Raw genomic sequence first — 22,818 nt, forward strand, 5'->3', positions numbered from 1 at the left:
AATTTAGCCATTGTTCACTTTTCCATTTCTCCTTCCCCAAGGGATGTACCGAATCCAATAATAAATAAACATTACCAATAATTTTTTTAAAAAATATGTAACCCAAACCTGTTCTATTTTATGCTTTTATTTACTGTCTAATTGTGATAGCTTCTTCTTATATATACACTAATCTGGGAAAAGTAGATCTCTTTTTTGTATCTAAATAGATAAGAAAGCTGGGCTAGGTAAAGCTGTTCCCTAGTGGATCTCAATTTGCAAGCCCTAAACACAAAAGCGGATATGCTTGGTAACTCAAAGCTTGGGCATTCAATGTCATTGATTTCAAAGTGTGTGGAATTCACAGACATAACCATTTGCCCTAGGAAAGAGAAGGGAGGTAATAAGTTAAAAGGTACTGGAAAAAAAACAGATGGTATAGAAGAGTGTATTACAAAACTTTTCAATTTGGGGTCTCTGCTTCAATTGTGGCAATACCTGATCCTAGAAGACTAAATAAATACTTGTAAGAATAAACATCAAAGCTCAATACACTCATGTTTTCTTTTTTTTTTTAACCTCAACTTTTAAGAGTTATGCAGCCCTTAGGAAGTTAAGGAGGTAGTTCTGGTCATTAAGTTATTTATACACAGCCAAATACTAATTACTGGTATTAAAAATGAATAGGATTCATTTATAATGGTTAAGTTTAAGAATTTGCCTTCCTGAAAAAGCAGATTTCCACCCCAAGGATAAAACTAGATTATCTCAAATAGAAAGAAATCTGTAGAGAGACTTTTCAAATGTAGGTGCTTCATTGATCAAATTTAAATATAAAGTATTTGAATTTCTTTCCAGCTTTACGGTTTCATGGCTTTTAACATCCTTGTGGGAATGTGACACCCTACCTATATGCAAACCCCCAAACATTCATGTAATAATCTCAGGTAAAATTCAGTATCATTCTCTGTGGCTACCACCCATTCAGAAACTGGCATTAGACCCTGGGCACCTGTCCACAGTGCCCCTAGATGAAAGACTGATCCCTGAAGAGGGGGCAGACATGAAAGGGCTATGGGCATCCAGATGTGACCGGCAGTGTGCATGCACATTACCTCTCCCGCTCCTGCTCCAGCAGGTTGGTGAAGTCGTCGCTCTTGTTCATGTAGTCAGTGTGTTTATGCTTCTCGTTCTCTAACTCGTACACTGTGCGCCTGTGACACTTCTCGGCCAGCAACAGCTGCTCTAGCATGCGTCGGTAGGTTTCTTTCTGTTTTTCCTCAAGTCTGTCCAGCTGAATAAGCAAACATGGGAAAGAGCTTAATATTTTATTGCATTTGCATAGGACTCTAAATAATTTGTCGGCATGGATCTAGTGATGTATTACCTGAAAGCGAGAACAGAGTCTGGTATTCACCACCACTTGCCCCCATTGTATCAGTTTCTTTGTGTCAGTTGGCTGTATAAACCAACCATAATAATGCTGCAATAACTTCTGGCTTTCTGGCTTTTTTGTAAACATATGTATGGTTCCTAAACTTTTCTCCTTTCTTGGAGAGTGGTATATACCACAATTTTATCCATTCTGCTGTTGATGACCATTTGGGTAGTTTCCAGCTTGGATCTATTATAAATAATGCTGTTCTGAAAACTCTCATACATATTCTTTAGTGAACACATAAGCATGTGTGTCGGGTGTATACCTGAGTGAAATATGGGTCATAGGATATGTGTATATGTAGCTTTATTAGATATTGCCAAGCAACTTTCCAAAGAGGCTGTACCCATTTACCCTCCCACAACTAATGCTTAGGAGTTTTGATTGTTCTATATCTTTGTCAACATTTAGTATTTTTTAAATTTGTAGCCATTTCGGAGGGTATGTAGTGTTCTCTCATTGTGATTTTAATGCTCTCTTACCTGATAAAATTAAAACTCTTTTTATTGTTTATTGGTCAACTGGGTTCCTAAACTTGCAGAACCACTCTTTCATGGTTTTAAAGAGATAGCACAAAGCTCCATACTCAGAAAGAGGATAACATCCTTCCTAATAGAAAAATTAAGATCTCAGCATGTACATGCATCAGACTTTTCTCCTGGAAAGTAATTTTCATCACAATCTGTTTTTAAAGCTTGCAGCTATGTGCATTTCTAGGAAAAGTATATGTAGGATCCAAATTTTTCTTTTTTTTTCAAGGGATGCTAAATATAGGGAGGATTCCAGAACTTGTAGACAGTACATATCTCTAAAAGAGTTCTTACCACATATTATTACAAGGGCCTAGCGCAGTGGCTTATGCCTGCAATCCCAGCACTTTGGGAGGCTGAGGCGGGTGGATTGCTTGAGGTTAGGAGTTCGAGACCAGCCTGACCAACATGGTGAAACTCTGTCTCTACTAAAAATACAAAAATTAGCCAGGTATGGTGATGGACTTCTGTAATCCCAGCTACTTAGGAGGCTGAGGCAGAAAAATCGCTTGAACCTGGGAGGTAGAGGTTGCAATAAGCCGAGATTTTTCCTTTATACTCCAGCCTGGGCAATAAAGTGAAACTCCATCTCAAAAACCAAAAATAATGATAATAAATGAAAAAAAAACACACAAATATTATTACTGGGATTTTGTGCCTCCTTCTCTGGTCAGGTTATAAGATTTTTTTTTTTTTTTTTTTGAGATGGAATCTCATTCTGTTGCCCAGGTTAGAGTGCAGTGGCACTACCTCAGCTCGCTGCAATCTCCACCTCCAGGGTTCAAGTGATTCTCCTGCCACAGCCTCCTGAGTAGCTGGAATTACAGGTGCACGTCACCATGCCTGGCTAATTTTTGTATTTTTAGTAGAGGCAGGTTTTTACCACATTGGTCAGGCTGGTCTCAAACTCCTGACCTCAGGTGATCCACCCGCCTTGGCCTCCCAAAGTGCTGGGATTACAGGCGTGAGCCACTGCACTCGGCCTGACCAGATTATATGATTTTAAAGAGATCATTCCTTGATCACCTTTTTAGTCCCTGGTGCTAAGTACAAGCTCTGGTACAAAGTTGGTGCTCAGTAAGTATTTGTTAAATTGGGCCAAATCTTACATTATTGATATTTCCCTTTTCAACTCACTATCCCAGTCTCCCCTTTGAATTCTAGTTCAGGGTTCTGCAACTTTGGCACTGCTAAGGCCAGATAAATCTTTATTTCGGGGTGCTGTGAACTTAAGGATGTTTAGCAGCATCCCTGGCCTCTGACCACTAGATGCCAGTAAGCACCATCTCCTGCGTGACAATGAAACTGTCCTGACATTGCCAAATGTTCTCTGGAGGGAAAAATCCACCACCACTTCAACTGAGAAGCATTGGTCTAGTTGAAACACATATTTAAAATCAGTTCTCAATCTCACAACCAACTTCCTAAAGCCCTACAGGGTAACTCCATAGGGTCTCAGCATCAGAGCTATTCCCCTTTAGCTTTCTATTGCCCCTCAGTTACAAGGAGGACTTGAAGTTCTCTCTATGATTGCATGATATGTTCATTGTGAGTGAATCATTTCTGGGGCCCAAAATAAAAGAGAGACTGCCCACATTATCTTCTTCCCAGATCTTCACTTCCTTTCTTTAAGAGCAGATGATCAGATAGAGACTGTTGGAGAAGCCCTTGTTAATTGGTGGCTGATAATATCTGAGATCATCAGGAATTGCTAATTGTATTTTTACATGTTCTAATAAATTTTTGTGGTTTTTTTGTTTGTTTTTGAGATGGAGTTTTGTTCTTGTTGTTCAGGCTGGAGTGCAATGGCACAATCTTTGCTCACTACAACCTCCACCTCCTGGGTTCAAGCAATTCTCCTGGCTCAGCCTCCGGAGTAGCTGGGATTACCGGTGTTTGCCACCACACCAGATAGTTTTTGTATTTTTAGTAGAGATGGGGTTTCACCATGTTGGCCGGGCTGGTCTTGAACTCTTCCTCAAGTCATCTGCACACCTCAGCTTCCCAAAGTGCTGGGATTACAGGCATAAACCACCACACTTGGTCAGTTTTTGCAGTGTTAAAGGAACAGTTTATATGTAAGGTTTTCCCATTTTAATGGCTCTGTTCCCTATTACAAAATATTCTCCCCAAGAACTTTCCAAGTTTCTACAAATGTGATTTTCAACATATTTTGAGAACGTGTCAAGCACTTCTGAAACACCATCATCATAAAAAATGTAGAAAAAACAACTGTTCCCCCTTTTTGAGCCTTTCTGCTTTATCATAAAATAGGACTCTCCATCCTTTGAAAAGTATTTGAAGATCAGTATTTTCCCTGTTTCTTCAGGCCCTACCCAACTCCTTCCAAAGGAAGGAGGGGTGACTTATTTGAAACTTTGTTTGGAATAGGAAACTGGATGTGTGCAGCCCAGACCTTTCATTTCTTATTCTTTACTCCACCTGTCATACAATGATACAGTGTGATCTCAAGGCTCAAACTCTTCTGCAGGATCTCTCAATCCACATAAAGAATTTTGGAGAGGAAGGTGGTAGCCTTATCAGTTGGAAGCTTGACTGAGAAATGTAAAGAGATAGTCATTACATGGACATCTGGAGAAAAAAAGAGCATATGGAAATATCAAGTGTTCTGGGGCTGCCTAATCAGAGGGTAGACCTTAGCCTTGTTACATCTGTCCATGTGGATTTTTGAGATGGGCTGTGCAATAGCTACAGTTCTGGACTAAGCCACTGGGGTAGGTGGCTGAAGTCTTTGTGGGTTCACTTCACCAACACTAGCACAGCTTGACGACAACAGTAATTACATTATTTAATGTTCACTTCACCAACACTAGCACAGCTTGATGACAACAGTAATTATATTATCAGGAAAGCAATCTGTTCATCTCTTAATGCATAAGTTACTGAGGCATTGATGTATATTGTGAGTTTCTTAGGCAGAACTGCTGATCCAGACTTTAGACTGCAGAAGCTGTAAATTCTTCTGCTATAAAGCATTAGTGTGTGAGTTTTAGCTGTTAATTTTAAGTTTTGTATGTAAGAATAACGTAGGTAGGAAAAGATACCAGATGCTGTTTCTTGTTGTTTTGGTTGCAACTACATCAAGCTCCTAAGAGAGAACAGAAGTAGCCTATTTTCTCGGCTCTCTGTGGCTTGTCCAGAGACTCTGAAGACTACATCCCATAACTATAGATCTGTAGATTCATTACTCATAGATACTATAGGTACATAGCTGTTGAGTGTTTTCAGGATCCACGCTGTGGTTCAGTGTAAAGGAATGGCTTTTATTAAATGACTAGTGAAAGTAGAATGGGCACCTATTATTTTGGAAATATAGATTCTACTTGGACGAGGTGGAAGGAAAATTGAATGAAATAATCATAACACCAAATGCCAAAAATTTACTAAGGAAAGAATGTACCTAGAAATCTTATTCAAATGAATAAAGTTAGTGGAGCAGTACAATAACTTGAAAAATTTCAGTATGTTTTAGATAAAAAGGCATGATTCAAAAAGTGCTTTTAGCTCCGTTACCTGCAAAGGGCTAACTGGAGAAGTATTAAGAAATTCAGTAAAAGAGAAGTCTACTTAAAAGTAAATATGAGGTCTTAAAGACCAAACTAGATTTACACAAAGGGGAAATGGATCTAAGTACTCTTAAAAATAGGGATTATTAAAATGGAAGGTATTACGCACATTGTTGAATCAGAATGCATGCCCTGAGAAGACAGAGACAGGAAAGCCCAGAGGACAGAGCAGTGTGACTTTCCTCACAAAGAAGGTATTGGGATCCAGGAAAGGATTGAGGAGCACACCGTAAATGAGCAGATAGTCTTTCATGAGCTCATCTGGGGGCCCTTCCCTTAAAGACTACACCATCCATTCAAAATGGTTATATAAAATAGGAACAGATTTAAGAACAGAAACCTGGGAAGGTCAGGGTAAGATATCTGAAGTATCATTTGGTGACTTTCAGTGTCTCAGCTGTTATAGATGGATTGCCAATATTTATTTATTTATTTATTTATTTATGAGAGAGAGTCTTGCTCTGTCATCCAAGCTGGAGTGCAGTAGCACAGTCTCGGCTCACTGCAACCTCCAAAGCCTCCCAGGTTCAAGTGATTCTTATGCCTCAGCCTCCCGAGTAGCTGGGATTACAGGCACCTGCCACCATGCCCAGCTAATTTCTGTATTTTAATAGAGACAGGGTTTCACTATGTTGGTCAGTCTGGTCTGGAACTCCTGACCTCAAGTGATCTGCCCGCCTTGGCCTCCCAAAGTGCTGGGATTACAGGTGTGAGCCACTGCACCCGGCAGAATTGCCAATATTACTGGGGCCCTAAGTGAACTTACTCAAGAAACATTGGGATGTGGTGTTTGAAGAAAAGATTACACAAAGAAAAGGAGATTTAGGCAAGAAAACTTCAGGTAAGTCCAAACATGGATGTGGTGTGATGGAGAAAGACCCTTTAATGAAGATTATCCAACTCAAGAACATAAAAATAGATAACATTTATGTTAAGCAAAGAATACTCTTGGCAGACTTAGAATTCCTTGATTCTCTCATTGAGGAAACCCATAATGTAGAATATGAAAGGCAATATTAGAAAAACAAATATCTGGGACCACTTGAAGAAAATGACTACAATCCTGAAGCAACAACTCAGCTGAGCCTTCCTACACATAAAAAGTTGTGGCAGAAGGAAATATTTTTGTTGCCTTGAGTCAGACAAGTTACTCAAGGATTGAAAGTTCTAACATGAGGGGAGGCTACGTTCTGAGGAAAAGTAAGGTCTGATCCCTTCTGGGCCCCAAATTACAAAGGCTTCAGAAGGGTCACCCACTGAAGAGATAGGCTTCCTAGGCCTGGGAACAGGGGCTGAAGAAATAAAAAGATCAAGAGGTCTTAAATACTCAGCTGGGAAAATTGAGTACCTAAAATGAGACCTAGGCACTGAAGAGGTCACCACTGCACATCCCTCGACTTTGCAAAAAGACAGGGATGCTTTGAATGTCACTCACTGAGGGCAAAGACAAGACATGCAGACAGGGCTCCACCCAACCTCAGGCTTGCCATTTCCCATAATTATTAAGCTGCTGATGACAACAGGCTCTGGTAGTAGCAGACTTACCAGAACCCTACTGCAGCTGAAGATTTTCTCTGTCTGCCTTCCTTCCCTCAGACATGCTCTAAATCTCTGCTTCAGTCTCTGGTAGGAGTAACATGGACCTTCTTTATACTGAATCCTAAGGTCAAGGAATATCATTTTGCTTGAGAAAAATGTATCTTAGTGCTAGAGACTCTGTTGTATTTTTTAAATTTATGAGTGTGAAGTTGCACTCTGATAATAGGATGTGTCCTAATAATTCTTTAGATTCTTCAGAAAAAAGTAGAATCTAGGGACTTCAGGATGTGTTAATACAACTTTGAAAATGCCAGCCAGTCCAGGTTCTTTTACTAAAGGGGAAAACAAAAGCAAACTCTACCTAGACAATCAGTTGAGGTCCCACTGGCTAAGGCAAAGCAGAATATAAAATTAGGAAGGAAAGAAATCAAAACCTTAAATGTTTTTTGAATTTTGCATAAGAATTATGAATTTTGATACTCCAGATTTTCATTTACAAAGAAGGGCAGTGATATTTAATATTTGCTGTTTAATTTCTCCCCAGATATTTGGCAAGGGAAAAAGGTCCACTGTATTGGGTTTATCACTTAACCTCTGGTAAGTTCTGCTGGATACCCTTGCTGGTCCTAATGTAGTATGGAAATAAGAATGAGCAGTGATTTGGAGCTTAAGTATAATATGGCTTCTAGGAAACGAGAGCTAGACTACCTGCTTGTGATCTCAGGAGGCTAATGGAACAGTGATGTATTGTGGTTCCTGCCTCATGAATTTGAAAGCAGGATTCTGATCCTGGGTAACAAGAACTTGACTGTTAATTTCAAAGGGTTAACAGACCCAAAATCTTTAAGTGGTGGAAGAAAATCCTTTCTCCTTCTAACATTCTATTTCTCTAACAAAATGGACTTCATTCTGGCAGTAGTAGAAAAGTATTTTCTGCCTTCTCCCGCTGCCTTCTCACTCGCTTCTCCCCAAAGGCGAAATGATTCTTCAGATTGTTAGAAGGAGAAAGGAATGATGAAATATGCCCAGCTTAGCCAGTTCCAGAAAGACAACTCCCAAGGTGAGTGTTTTCTGTTCTGATCCTCTGTCCCTGAGTTAGAAATATTTGGATCAGGCCTACTTTCTAAAGGTAGGTCAGAAACTCCTCTCTCTGTGTTCAGCTCATAGAACTTGGTGGTTTGGAGGCAGTGATCCTGGGTAAGTGTGTAGGCTCTGCAGCCCCACCTCTCCCTTGGTGGTGAGGGTGAGGAATGTCATCCCAAGCTCTAGACTTGGAGTAAAAGAATTCAGAAGCCCAAATGAGACCATTTATCCAAGCTGAGTTCTCTAATCCAAGTTGTTATTATTATTATTAATATCATATAAAACAAATACATGTTTTTTACCTCCACGTCTTTTACTCCTCAAATCTTCCCAAGTTTCAAACCAATTGAGGGTATGAGCAGTAATCATCCTTGAATCCCAGCAAATACTAATGACTAATACTTGTTGAGTACCTAGAATGTGCCAGAGACTATGTTAAGAGTTGTATAGGCATTGCTTCATTAAATCCTCACAGAAGTTTTATGAAGTGGACACTGTGGTTCCTCACATCCCACAGATAAGGAAACTGAGGCATAAAGAGCTTATATGATCTGTATATAGTCATACACAGCTAGCAGTGGTAGCTGTCAGATGTGAAAGTAGATACAGCCTGTTGACTGCATCCTATCATATAATCATCTCTTAATACTTTAGGAAAAGATGAGAATGGAGCTCCAGTTTATTCTTGCTGCAGAAATTAGAAAATTATGGGACTATCAATCTGTTGTGAATGCTGTCTAAAGCAAATCTTATCTCTGAGAGTTGTCAAACTGAGCTTTTCCAAAGGCTTGACATAAATTACATGTTAAATGTATAATAAGTTCCTTCACACTTTTAATTTCTGGGTTTTTTTTCATTCATAATACAAATTTCACATCTGTAAATTTTTTTATATGAAGTTTGAAGGGTCAGTGGGGAAAACTGGTACCCTAATCTGGCTCAAATTTCTTTTACAATGTGAGAGTATTTTTAAAATGTGGTATCCTGAGTAATTGATAAAATAGTCATAGCTCTCTTAGAATTTCCTTCATTTTAAGAATGCCCTAAGCATTTCATTAGGATTTTGCCTCTATCACTGTATTTTAGTCACTCACATAAGACCATTTTAATTATGACAGAGTTTATGAAATTCCAAAAAGGTGTCTTTATAACCGTATCAGTGATAAGATCAATTTAATTTTACATTACCAATTTGGTAAGAATCCTGACAGCTCAATGTTAAAACTGGTAAGTACTTCAAATTTTTACACATGTCATTTCTTAGAGAAGTAAAAGAATAATATACTGCAAGAGCATGTAACTATCAGAACGACATGAAAAAATATAATACAGGCTTTGGAATGTTTAAGGAAAAGCCTCTACAATTCTTAACATTGAAGCTTATCAACTATAACCCTTGACTTACTTAATTACATTTAAATTCTATATTAGTGTATCATCAGAATTTTGCCTTTAAAAGGAAATGTTAAAGCATGTAAATGGAAGAATGTGAAGATATCTCCCTGCGGTTCATTTCCAGGGGACTTGGTGGTGTCATATTTTTACCTCTGAAATCGGTTTCTCATAGACATCTTCTCCTATGGATTTCTCCTGGGCAAGAATGGCATCTCGGTGCAGGACCCGCAGCACTTTCTCTGGCTCCGCAGACCCATAATGAGCCTCCAGAACCTCAGGCTTGGTTTTCTCAGTCTTCAGCATGTGGATCACGTCTTCTCTGGCCTGTAACAGAAAGTCCAGCAGGATCAGACAACTGACAATGTAAATCATATACTGGGCTCAAAAAATCAACAGAGAGCTTTTTGAATACATTCCCATCTTGTCAGGGCTATTGGCAAATTCACTGGGTATTCTGCTCTAATTTTTTTTTTTAACCAAAAGCAGATTGGCAAGCAGATACTCTGCTTCAGGTTGCTAGGAAGCAAGCAAGCAGAAAAAAGGGTTTGTGCTAATATTAACTACATAAAAATTGCTTTATCTAAGTAGCAATAATTTGAAACAGGGTAGGGGAGGGAGGCAAGCAGGGCTGGTCCTGGAACACTTAACCTGTTTCAGTGCACATGAAGTCAATGACAGTCTAAAATCTCCTAGTTTTCTATTGATGCTCTCAATGTGGTGTTTAAATCTGGTTTAAAATGAAACCCTGCTGCCTCCGTTCTACTTATAACTTCATGTGTAATTAACAAATAACCTTTATTGGTGATTTCCTGTTTCTCATTAGGTGATTCATTTTGTACAGAAACATATGGTTAAGAACTCACATGATGCTTGGCTGTCCTTTTCAAATCTAATGTATCTAATGTATTACAATAAAGATGAAATTTCACCTTTCTAACACCAGATTGTCAGTCAGACGAGTCAGGTTGTAGGTCAGAGTTTCTGCTTGTTTGTTTGTTTCTTAGCACAATGTATTGCTGAAGCTTTCAAGAAAACCACAGTTGTAGGCTTTATATCATACTGTCTTTGGTTCCCATCACATAAAGCAAATGCATCTGCATATGGTTTTTTTTTATGAGTGAAATATTACAATTATGTTTATTATAATTTCAGTGGATGTACTTAGAGACTCATTTATTTTTAAATGGGTATTTTACACACAGGAGCATGCCTTTCAGATAATTGTGAATATCACTGATGCCATCAAGTACGTACTAAATGACAAATAAGCCTCATTGTTTACCATTCAACATGTATGAAGGCCATTTCTGTATTTGAAGAAGTTTTCAAGAATGTCCTTCTTGAAAACTGGGTTCATATGGCAAAATCTCATCCTACAGCTTTCACAAAGAATTAAATTTGCAATAGTTTTGTTTCTAAAAGTTTGGTTTAAAACAAATTGTGTAAGACTTGCTTGCTTTTCTCCTTTGCCCTTTCCTACAAGAATCTACCTGATACCAAATGATGGGGAGAGAAGCCTCCTGGAATGACTTACAGATTAAAAAAAATTAAAAAAAGATTTTAAAAAATAAAAATAAATAAATAAAATAAAAAGATAAAAAAATCTACCTGATATTAGTCTACAGTGCATTCTTTTACCTTTAAATAAGTTTTAAAAACTATCCCATAAATATGCATATTCAAAAAAATTAATGTACAGTATTTTTAAATTTCAACCATATTAAGTTTCAATGGTGTCAAGAACTGTGCCACTTTTCCTTTGAACTTTTTCTTTCCAATGGATGACAATTGCTGGATAAGTGACTATGTTGCCTGACCGCAGCCTAAAGTATTTCTTCCTTCAATTCCAAAGATTAGTTCTTTATAACATCTTTTATTCTTGCAAGTTTCCTATTGGAAATTAATATAAGATTTAGCTTTCTCTCTCACCACATTGTAGTGAGCATCTACTAATGAAAAAGATCTGGTCCCTATTCTCAAGAAGCCAGAATATTAAAGATATATGTTTATGTTTTTAATTATAAGGACAGACCTCAGGATGTAGACAGCATGATTCTTCCCTTTACTCACTACATACTGCATTTCTGAGAACCAAAATATGAAGTCGCTACATAATGCCTTCCTGAAAGTCAAAGTAGCAACTATTTATTACATACTTTTCTTTATTCACTTATACTTTCTCTTCTTTAGGACCTTTCTTTTTTTTCTTTTTCTTTTTTTAAAATTATACTTTAAGTTCTGGGGTACATGTGCAGAACATGCATGTTTGTTACATAGGTATACACGTGCCATAGTGGTTTGCTGCACCCACTGACCCAACATCTACATCCAGTGTTTCTCCTAATGCTATCCCTCCCTATCCCCCCACCTTCTGACAGGCCTCAGTGTGTGATGTTCCCCTCCCTGTGTCCATGTGTTCTCATTGTTCAACTCTCACTTATGAGTGAGACCATCTGGTGTTTGGTTTTCTGTTCCTGTAGTTTGCTCAGATTGATGGTTTCCAACTTCATCCATGTCCCTGCAAAGGACATGAACTCATTCTTTTTATGGTTACAGAGTAGCCCATGGTATATATGTGCCACATTTTCTTTGTCCAGTCTATCATTGCTGGGCATTTTGGTTTGTTTCAAGTCTTTGTTATTGTGAACAGTGCCACAATAAACATACGTGTACATGTGTCTTTATAGTAGAATGATTTATAATCCTTTGGGTATATACCCAGTAATGGGATTGCTGGGTCAAATGGTATTTCTAGTTCTAGATACTTGAGGAATCACCACATTGTCGACAATGGTTGAATTCATTTACATTCCCACCAAAAATGTAAAGGCATTCCTATTTCTCCACATCCTTTCCAGCATCTGCTGTTTCCTGACATTTTAATGATCACCATTCTAACTGGTGTGAGATGGTATCTCATTGTGGTTTTAAATTGCATTTCTCTAATGACCAGTGATGATGAGCTTTTTTTCACATTTGTTGGCTGCATAAATGTCTTCTTTTGAGAAGTGTCTGTTCATATCCTTTGCCCACTTTTTGATGAGGTTGTTTGTGTTTTCCTTGTATATTTGTTTAAGTTCTTTGTAGATTCTGGATATTAGCCCTTTGTCAGATGGATAGATTGCAAAAAGTTTCTCCCATTTTGTAGGTTGCCTGTTCACTCTGATGATAGTTCTTTTTTTGTGCAGATGCTCTTTAGTTTAATTAGATCCCACTTGTCTGTTTTGGCTTTTGTTGACATTGCTTTTGGTGTTTTAGTTATCAAGTCTCTGTCTATGCCTATGTTCTGATGGTATTGCCTAACACCTGCATATGTTTTGCACTGGTTAGTAGGAATGATCTTTCTAGTTATGATGGAGCTGACATTCGCTGAATGTATTTCCATATGAGTACACTTGGAGCTGTTTTTCCAGTAATGGTGATGGATAAGAAGTGCCCTGATTTCATTTCAACTTGTATTAAAGAAAAAGTTGGTTGGGAACAAAGTTTCAGTCTGTGATGATGGAATAGAGATTTCTCCTATATTGATGCTTACTATGGGACTGAAATTATAAACCTGCTTCATTATGATTGTATTCTAAAGAAGAGAGCTAATTAGTCAACTATGAGTATTCAAGACCATTATAAAGTTTGTCTTTCTTGAGGTTTCTCACTTTTGTTGCTTTTTCAGTCTCCAAGTTAATCTAATTCCACACGGCTAAAGACTAATTTATTACTGAGATGTCAATGAACCGGAATTTGCAGATTTGAAATGTCTCTGCCACATATACATATGCTCGCTTCAAGGCAAAAACGGAAAATATGAATTTTGAAGAACCTGGTGGTTTAGAATGTTAGTGAGAATGTTGAAGTCAGAAAATAGTTTAATGTAAAGGCAATATGTCTCCATGTAGGTTGAAAGAAGAGAAGCACAGTTGCAGGGTCAGGTTAGCCTGTACACTGTGCTCATTAGAAAAAGGTGCCCACTTTATCCAGGAGATACAGCCCTGAGTCAGAGCACAGCTTACCTAGTGAGCAAAGAGCAGGCCATATGTTAGCCCTGTTCATCCTTTCTGCCAGGCACTCTTTTACAAGGCATAACTCCCAATCTATACTGAAGGAACCTCAAGTTATGTAGATTGCTATTGGTCTTAAGGTAGGAAGTGCTCCTATTTTCATCTGACACAGGTGAACATATAAAGCGTGTTCCAAAATAATGATTCACAATGCTGACTGCGCTGAAGTCATTGGAGAAACTGTGAAAAATCCCAAGGCCCAAGCCATTCCAGACCAATTACATTCTAATCTTTTGGAGAAGGACCTACACATCAATACTTTTAAAGGCTCCCAGGTGATTCCAGAGTTGAGAGTACCATGCCACACTAATAGAGTAGGAGACATAACAACCAAACTGAATACAAATTTTTCACATCTTCCAATCTAAACTTTCTTACTTTGGTGCAAGTGCATTTTCTTTTTCTGATCTTAAAAAAGTGTCATCACCTTTCTTCTTTAAGTCATCCTCACACCCGAGGTCAGTTTTTTGTTTTGACCAAATCTGAAAGAGACAAACTTGTCTTTAAAGAAGAAACACTGTGCTGTGAATTTAGTGACTTATGTAATGATAAGAAAAGGAAAATTTAGAATCACATTTAAAAGTGAAAAAATGGTGACGATAGAAGGTTGGCAAGCTGAAAGTTCTTGATAACAAATTACTGTCTCTTTCTCATCTTTAAATCAGACGAAGTAAAGGCCATTTTCTAAAGTTCATTTTTCTAACATGTGAAATGTGAAGTCTTACAGGGCAGACATAGAATGTACTGTCCGTTGAAAATAAATAAATAAATAAATTTAATATAAAAAATAAAAAAGAATGTACTGTTGTTTGCATTATAAATTGTGATACTGTTTATAAAACTTCTGAAAGACTAAAAGAAAACGGCTTAGAAGACAGGGTAGTAATATTAAGGGCTGGGTTTTTTTGTTTTTCTGTGTTTTGTTCTTGGTTTTGAGTCAGAGTCTTGCTCTGTCACCCAGGCTGGAATGCATGGCATGATTTCAGCTCATTGCAACCTCCAACTCCCAGGTTCAACTGATTCTCCCACCTCAGCCTCCTGAGTAGCTGGGACTACAGGTGCACAGGCCACCATGTCCAGCTAATTTTTGTATTTTTAGTAGAGACGGGGTTTCGCCATGTTGGCCAGGCTGGTCTTGAACTCCGGACTTCAGGTGAGCTGCCTGCCTCAGCCTCCCAAAGTGCTGGGATTACAGGTGTAAGCCACTGAACCCAGCCTAAGGACTATTTTTAACTTCTTCTTTTTGCTTATATAGGTATGTATTTTCTAAATTTTCTACAGTGAATATGTAACTAGTTTTATAAAGAGAAATGAAGTAGTACTTTCATAAAGAAAGAAGAAAGACTTCTTCATTATTTATTTCCCATAAATAAAACAAAGGCAGATAATTTCATAGAAATTTCTGTCTTTTTTATGTACTCAATGCTGAGAAAGCCACCTTCATTCTGGCTATAGATGGACTTATGCACAGTATCTCTGGGATTTAATGCAAAGTAGCATGTGAAACAAAAATTGTTCAAGGATTATTCTATGCCCTCTTTTTGGCATTGTCTTGATTTCTTTCAGAGTTATTTCAAACACAGCAGTAAAGCCAAAGGTGCTGGGGAAGTGTACTGAAAACAGGGGAGTATAAGAATTATAGGTTTTCCCACCTAATATTTATTATAATTTAGTCCATTTTAACTAGACAGCTGAAGGAATCACAACAGAACTATTTCCATATGGCTTTTCCACAAATGACATTCTGAAAAAGTGTTTGTCCTTAGTTATGGATAAAGGTAATCAGAAAGTGGCTCTGAAACGTAAACTGTATCGAGTAATCTTGAGAACATAAATTGTACTGCTAGTTCTTACAAGTTTACATGACTTGAGCATAAAAAAACTAAATAAATCTTAAAGCTATCAAGAAAATATGAATTTTAATTAAAATATAGGAATAAAATTTATATCATGATATAGTACAATGAGTCCAGCTTTGAAGAGACTCAGAAATAGTTTCCAATCTCAGCTAAGCTGTGTGATTTGTGTAAGCTGTTAACATTGTTATGACCTAATTTATCATATATGAAGTTGGGTCATGATAACTTCCTTATATACTTGTTGTTAGTTTGAAATCAGTCATAAATATATAAGATACCTAATATAGAACTTGGCATACATACAGTAGGTGCTGAGACAATAGTAATTATTCACTATTTTCAGGTTTCTGTTAGGTCTCCACTATTAAATAACTTTTTGCTGCATGGGTAGAAATGGAATTTTATAAGATATATTTTTCCCTAACCAAATATAACATGTAAAACTGATATTAAAACTGTTTGGGTATTTCACAATCTACTCTTAGAAATATTTTTTCAAAAAGGAATTTTTAAATCAGAGCAGTCTCTCCAAAAGTTATTTAATCTCCCTGACTGTTCCCTTATCTGTAAAGTGGGGGCACATTCCCTATACATTATAGGGACTGTGTTAGGCTTTAACGAGATAATGCAAATAAAGTACTTTTAAAACAGTAAGTAGGTAGCTATTTCAGTTTAATCGTTTAAGCTATTCAGTTTAAAAATACACAAATATTATTGGTATTGATGATCTTGACCCCAAACTTCCTAATTATCTTAGAAGACAGCTTCTTTTGTTCCAACTGATAACAAACACCTATTACTTTCCTCCCCCCAAATACACTGGTGCTTGAACTGTATTAATTGTGATATGCCACATATACTACATGTTTCATCTTAGTTTAATTATCCTAGATACTAATTACTAAAGCAATAAAGGCTATGGTGATATAATACAGTGCATTTATTGACAACTACACTATTCATCATAAACTTACTAAAGGCTCTTTAATTGCATAATGATAATCAAGGAAAGAGGCCGGGTGCAGTAGTTCACGCCTGCAATCTCAGCACTCTGGGAGGCTGAGGCAGGCAGATCACCTGATGTCAAGAGTTTAAGACCACCATGGTCAATACAGTGAAACCCCATCTCTACCAAAAGTACAAAAATTAGCCAGGCATTGTGGTGCGCTTCTGTAGTCCCAGCTACTTGGGAGGCTGAGACAGGAGAATTGCTTGAACCCAGAAGGTGGAGGTTATAGTGAGCTGATATCATGCCACTGCCCTCCAGCCTGGATGACAGAGTGAGACTCTGTCTCAAAAATAATAATCATAATGAAATAGTAAATAAATAATATTGTGGTATCTAAAATAGATGTATCTAAAATCAATGTATTAACAAAGATGACTATGTAATCACAAATTTATTTTACTATATCAAACAAATAATTCAATCTATGTTAAAAAAAGATCCTATATTTTGGGGATGAAACAACGTTACATCTCCGTTTTTTTAGAAACTTGCTAATTTTTCTTTTCTTTTCTTTTTTTTTGAGACAGAGTTTCACTCTTTTTACCCAGGCTGGAGTGCAATGGCATGATCTCGGCTTACCGCAACCTCTGTCTCCTGGGTTCAAGCAATTCTCCTGCCTCAGCCTCCTGAGTAGCTGGGACTACAGGCATGCACCACCATGCTCAGCTAATTTTTGTATTTTTAGTAGAGACGGGGTTTCACCATGTTGACCAGGATGGTCTCGATCTCTTGACTTCATGATCCACCTGCCTCGGCCTCCCAAAGTGCTGGGATTGTAGGCATGAGCCACCGCACCCGGCCAAAACTTGCTAATTTTTCTATAAGAGAATGAAATTCAGAATGTAAGAAAGCTTCTGTTCTTCAGCATTAATATATTCACGTAGAAATTTATCAAAAACAAGTTGTTAAAATGCTAGGACACAGGAAAGCTGCAAAATGGACCACTATATTTAGATACATGTAAAATGACCTGAAAAGAATGCTTTGAAGACGACTCTATGTTCAACTTATTTACTCCTGATGATAGAGGAGAACAAATATGAGATTAGGGAAATAGACACAGAGGTGTCACATCATTCTCTTCCATCAGATATGGTTCTTCTTTGTGCCAGTGGAGGTGTAGGGAGGCCAAGAACAATGATGTTCCATAAATACCTCACACTGAAACTGCTCCAGGTGGAACAAGGGGTTTCTCAGCTGGCTGCAGAAGAAGCTGATTCAAATATGTGAGGGCAGCAAAGAGCTGCTCTGTCAAGCTTAGGGCCCACAGGTGAGTGTGTGATTCATTAAAGTCAACGGATTCCATCTGTGCTTTGCTGGGAGGGTAGGAGTAAATTGGAGGGCAGAATAAAACACAGGACAGGTGGAACCTACATGAGTAGCATAGGTTCAAAAGAGGGCTGAATACAATCACTCGTTCAATAAATATTTGCACACATTTACTTTGTTCAATGCATTGTATTCAGTATTGGAGAAATAACTGCATCCTCAGGAATTCAAGTCTGGAGAGATATAGACAAACAATTGAGAGCCATTTACAATATGACATAGTAAGCTTTAGATGGAGGAAATACTTGGGGCTAAGGACTTCATCTAGAAGAACACTTAACTTGAATCTGAGCTAACAGAAGAGACTTCCTGAAGTAAGGACCTGAAATCTCATAATGAATACTTGAGCCAGAGAAAGAAGAGGTAGGGTGAAAGTGGTCTAGGCCCAGGTAAGATGTATACAAAGGCCAAACAGACTTAAATGCATGGGATGGTGAAATATGAGACTGGAGTAATAAACTCATGAAAAGCTTTGCAAGCCACCCAGTGAGTCTGGATTTTGTCACAAAAGAGTAAGAGGCTTTGAAATTTTTTTTTAGCAGTTTTTTAGTTTCGTTTATGTTTTCAGAAACTTTTTTTTACTGAACAGAAAAGTGAGATAGAGTGGGACTCTAGGCACAAATATCTGATTACAAAGTGTATATGATTCACCTGTCTGAAGACCAAAGTCCACTTAGGAATACATGTTCATTCCTTTCTTTCCCTCTCAATAAAGTCTGTGAATAGAGCATCCAGAACTTTTTTTTTTTTTCCACGAGACGCACTTTCATTCTTGTTGCCCAAGCTGGAGTAAAATGGAGCGATCTTGGCTCACTGCAACCTCTGCCACCTGGGTTCAAGTGATTCTCCTGCCTCAGCCTCCCAAATAGCTGGGATTACAGGTGTGTACCATCAGGCCCAGCTAATTTTTTGTATTTTTAGTAGAAACTGGATTTCACCGTGTTGGCCAAGCTTGTCTTGAACTCCTGACCTCAGGTGATCTGCCCTGAGGGATATAATAAACAGAAAGACTCTGGGATCAGAGGCATGAGCCACTGCACCTGGTCCGGAACTGTTTAATTTCATGGCCTTCAGAAATGCTGCCAGCTGTGAGAAGCAAATTAGCTGAGTAACCACGAAAGTAAGTTCCAGAGGAGCAACAGCTCTGTTGTGTGTGTCTGAGACAGGATCTCTCTCTCTTTCTCTCTCTCTCTGTTGCCCAGGCAAAAGTGCAGTGACACAATCACCACTCACTACAGCCTTGACCTCCTTGGGCTCAAGCAATCCTCCTACCTCAGTCTCCTGAGTAACTGGGACTACAGGCACACACCTCCATGCCCGGCTAGTTTTTTAAAAATTCTTTTGAGAATGGGTTTCGTCATGTTGCCCAGGCTGGTCTTGAACTCCTGAGCTCAGTGATCCGCCCACCTTGGCTTCCCAAAGTGCTGGGAATAGAGGCGTGAGCCACTGTGCCCGGCAAGAGGAGCAGCATCTTATTTGAAGGTTAGAATTTCAAGTCCAGGAAATACAATAAATGTAAGTATAGTCAAAAGTACCTTTGAAGAATTATTTCCACAACTCACTCAGATCTGAGCTCTTGGAAGCTCAAAAACCAAAGTTTTCAGGTTGTTTCTCTTTGTTCTTCAACTATGACCATCCTTTTTCTGGGGTATAGAGGGCAAGATACCAATTGGGGAAGGAAGGATGGTGGGAAGGCCTAAATCTGTGACAGGTAAAATGGGTGTATAATGTGCCTCCACCATCATAGCAAAGGAAAGAAATTCCTCTTCAAACCCTGTTAGGCTGGTGGTCAGAGAACTGTCAAGCCAGATCACAGTGATTACATTTACTAGATTCAAAGACAGACTGTGTTTCACTGAGTGGCTTTAGACATGTTATCTAATCTCTCCGTGTGCCCTCATCAGCAAAACGTGGCTCACAGCCACAAAGTTATTGTGAGGATTAAATGAAATTAATAAACAGGGAGATTCTGAAAATGCCTGGCACATGACAAACACCAGTCATCTGTTTGCTACTACTATTATCATATTCCTGTGGCAATGCTGAAGCTGATAAGAACTATCCCATGAGTTAAAGCTCTCACTGACAGCAGGAGATAGGCAAGCTCCTTGCTTCTTACTTTTAATTTGCCCTTTGACATCACGGTCTTCCCCCGAGTGCTCTTCCTCGTAATGTGAATGAAGCTGATAGAAAGACTGCAGATCCTTCAGGCACAGAGAGCAGAGAAAGCCCTCCCTCACTTCCCCTGGGTCGTCCAGAGAAGCCATGGCAGTACCCCTCTCAACCCTAAGAAAGCAGGGATCTCATGCCAAGAATCAGCTTGAATCCTTCCAAGGAACCATGGTTCCTGCAGCATTAGCTTAATCAAGTAGTATACGGATGGTGAGGAAGTGACTTCATGGCCCTGGATGAGGTTCCCTCTCTGGAATAGGAGGAGCCCTTGACAATTCTCTTACATTCATTCCAAATGATTCAACTTCATAATTCGTATGCCACTTTAGCCACTGGGGGAGTGTCTGAAGTACTTAGAAGTTTTTACTTGACGCTCTTTACCTTGATTGTTTACTTGACCACATATGGTAAGTTCTTAACACCTGTAAGGCACCCGGCCGGCCTCCTGCAGGCACGCAGGCCTGTCCAGTCCCTTGGGCCCGGGTTCTGGGCCTCCACGGCCCCTCACACAGCTGCAGACGCCATCTCCATCGGTCGAGGCTTTGGAATTTTTAAGAAGCAGATCAACGATGGTCAGATTTGTGTGGTGGAAACATCATTGATCTGCTGTGTTAAAGGCACAGAAATTCTAAGTCAGCCAGTCTGTTGGTGCAGGCCAGGAATTGTGTTTTGAAATATCTCTGTAGGTGATTCTAAAACACAGCTGCATTTGGAAATCACTGCTGTAGGACAGATGACCAATTCAGCATCAAAAATACTTAAAACTTTTGCCGTGTTAGCTCAAAGTTCTTGGCAGGGTTGTCTGATTCCCAGGGACTTGATTGCCTCAGAGGTTTCTTACTGTTCTCCCTATGTTATCAGTCCCTGACATTTTTGCACCAAAGAATCATGGTCATTCCCAGCCATCAGCCTAAATGAGAAGGATCCCTGAAAACCACTGGAAACATTTGCCAGTTCTGGGCAAATGAGGTGATCAAGTATCACAGTTCATCTGAGACTAAGGGAAGCTGAGTCCGATGAAGCTGGACTTTTGCAAACCAGGACAATCCCAGGCAAACTGGTACAAGTTGGTCACCCTATGACAAACGCTAAGTCAGAAAGAGACTGGATATTCCATAATATTCCTATGTCTAGCCAGGCAGCCATAAATGGGATTATTATGCACAGGAACTGAATTTTATTGATCATATTTCTGAAACTTGGTTTTTTTGAAAGGTAAAATGCCATTACTAATTATTATGTCCAATGATAATTTAACTATTTAAAAATTGTGGGGCTTTTCTATCTTTGAAAGAAAAAAACATAATGAGTAGGAAAGAACGCTTAGTTCTTATGCTCCTATAACATAGCTTCTTCCACACTTCTAAAATGGGGATGGAATGCCCACAAGCCTTGGAGCTTGGAGATAAACATGGTGCATTCTCTCATAGCACTAAGATTACTGAAAGACTTAGGGTAGATAATAAGTCATTTAAAGCTCTTTCAGAATATTAATACAATTTTAATATTCACGTGAGTGTTCAGAACAAAACAAAAGACATAAAAAAGCATTTGCTTCAGGCAGGCAGCTTGGGATGGACTCTTAGATGATGTAACCATGACCCCCAGCATGGTGATCCACTCACTTGGCTGAGAGGAAGCATAGCCAATGGGAAGTTTGAGAAGCCTGCTTTTACCTAATGACACTGCACACTTTAAACAAGGCATTCCTGCCAAAAGCTGTTGACTTTAAATGATGAATCCATTTTGAGGAAAGGACAAATCCATTTCTATACTTATGGAAGAAAGACACAATTCCCAAGCACTATCACTTCTTTGTATTGTTTAACTTCTTAAATAGGGCCCCATTGCTACCGTGAGCCACGGAGCTCTAGAAAAGATAGTCCTGGAAGATCAGCAATCTGTGATTGCTTTCCCACTCAACCGTTCTGTATCTACTAACATGGTAATTCATTAATTTACTTGTCTATTTCCTTCTGAGGCTGTGAGCTGCTGTGAGGACTGTGAGTGCTGTGGGAGACTGTGTCTACAGTGCTTAAAAGACTGCCTGCTGCATGGTAGGCACTCTAAATATTTGCTGAAATAAACAAAAGTGAAACTAAGTGATGTGAAGTCAGATAGGCATAAACTGGCACTGAAAATCTCAGAACAACCTTAACTACTTAGCCTTGTTCAAAAGATCTAAACAATTACATTTTGTCAACCTCTTTACTCTTTCTTCTGATAATCTTTCTCTGTAATTTAGGATCTTTGTCTGTAATTTAGGAGTCACCCTCCTCCTCCTCCTCTTCCTCCTCTTCCTCCTCCTCCTTCTCTCCATCTTCTTCTTCTTCTTTCTTCTTTCTTCTGATATCTTTCTCTGTAATTTAGGATCTTTGTCTGTAATTTAGGAGTCACCCTCCTCCTCCTCCTCCTCCTCCTCCTCCTCCTCCTCCTCCTCCTCCTCCTCCTCTTCCTTTTGCTCCTCTTCCTCCTCCTCCTTCTCTCCCTCTTCTTCTTCTTTCTTCTTTCTTCTTCCTTCTTCCTTCTTCTTCTTTTGAGACGGAGTTCCACTCTTGTTACCCAGGCTGGAATGCAGTGGCATGATCTCAGCTCACTGCAACTCCTACCTTCTGGATTCAAGCGATTCTCCTGCCTCAGCCTCCCAAGTAGCTGGGATTACAGGTGCCCGCCACCATGCCCAGCTAATTTTTGCATTTTTGGTAGAGACAGGGTTTCACCATGTTGGCCAGGCTGGTCTCAAACTCCTGACCTCAAGCAATCCGCCCACCTCAGTCTCCCAAAGTGCTGGGATTACAGGAATAAGCCACCGTGCCCAGCCCACTTTCTTCTTTTTAAGTTGA

At 38.9% G+C, this 22,818-nt stretch overlaps 1 protein-coding gene across 6 annotated transcripts in view; it reads right to left on the reverse strand.

The window, feature by feature from the left end:
• The window catches only part of FILIP1 (filamin A interacting protein 1), a 217,429-nt gene that overhangs the window by 60,238 nt on the left and 134,373 nt on the right, over window positions 1-22,818 (reverse strand). For all 6 annotated transcript variants that reach the window (XM_078369562.1, XM_078369561.1, XM_078369559.1 and 3 more), the window contains 2 exons: window positions 9,702-9,875; window positions 1,095-1,273 (listed from right to left, as the gene is read on the reverse strand). In XM_078369562.1, coding sequence (XP_078225688.1) covers window positions 1,095-1,273; window positions 9,702-9,875 — 353 coding nt within the window. The remainder of the gene's footprint in view (window positions 1-1,094; window positions 1,274-9,701; window positions 9,876-22,818) is intronic.

The sequence above is a fragment of the Callithrix jacchus genome, chromosome 4 (assembly GCF_049354715.1).
Source record: "Callithrix jacchus isolate 240 chromosome 4, calJac240_pri, whole genome shotgun sequence".
In the NCBI taxonomy this organism is placed as follows: domain Eukaryota; kingdom Metazoa; phylum Chordata; class Mammalia; order Primates; family Cebidae; genus Callithrix; species Callithrix jacchus.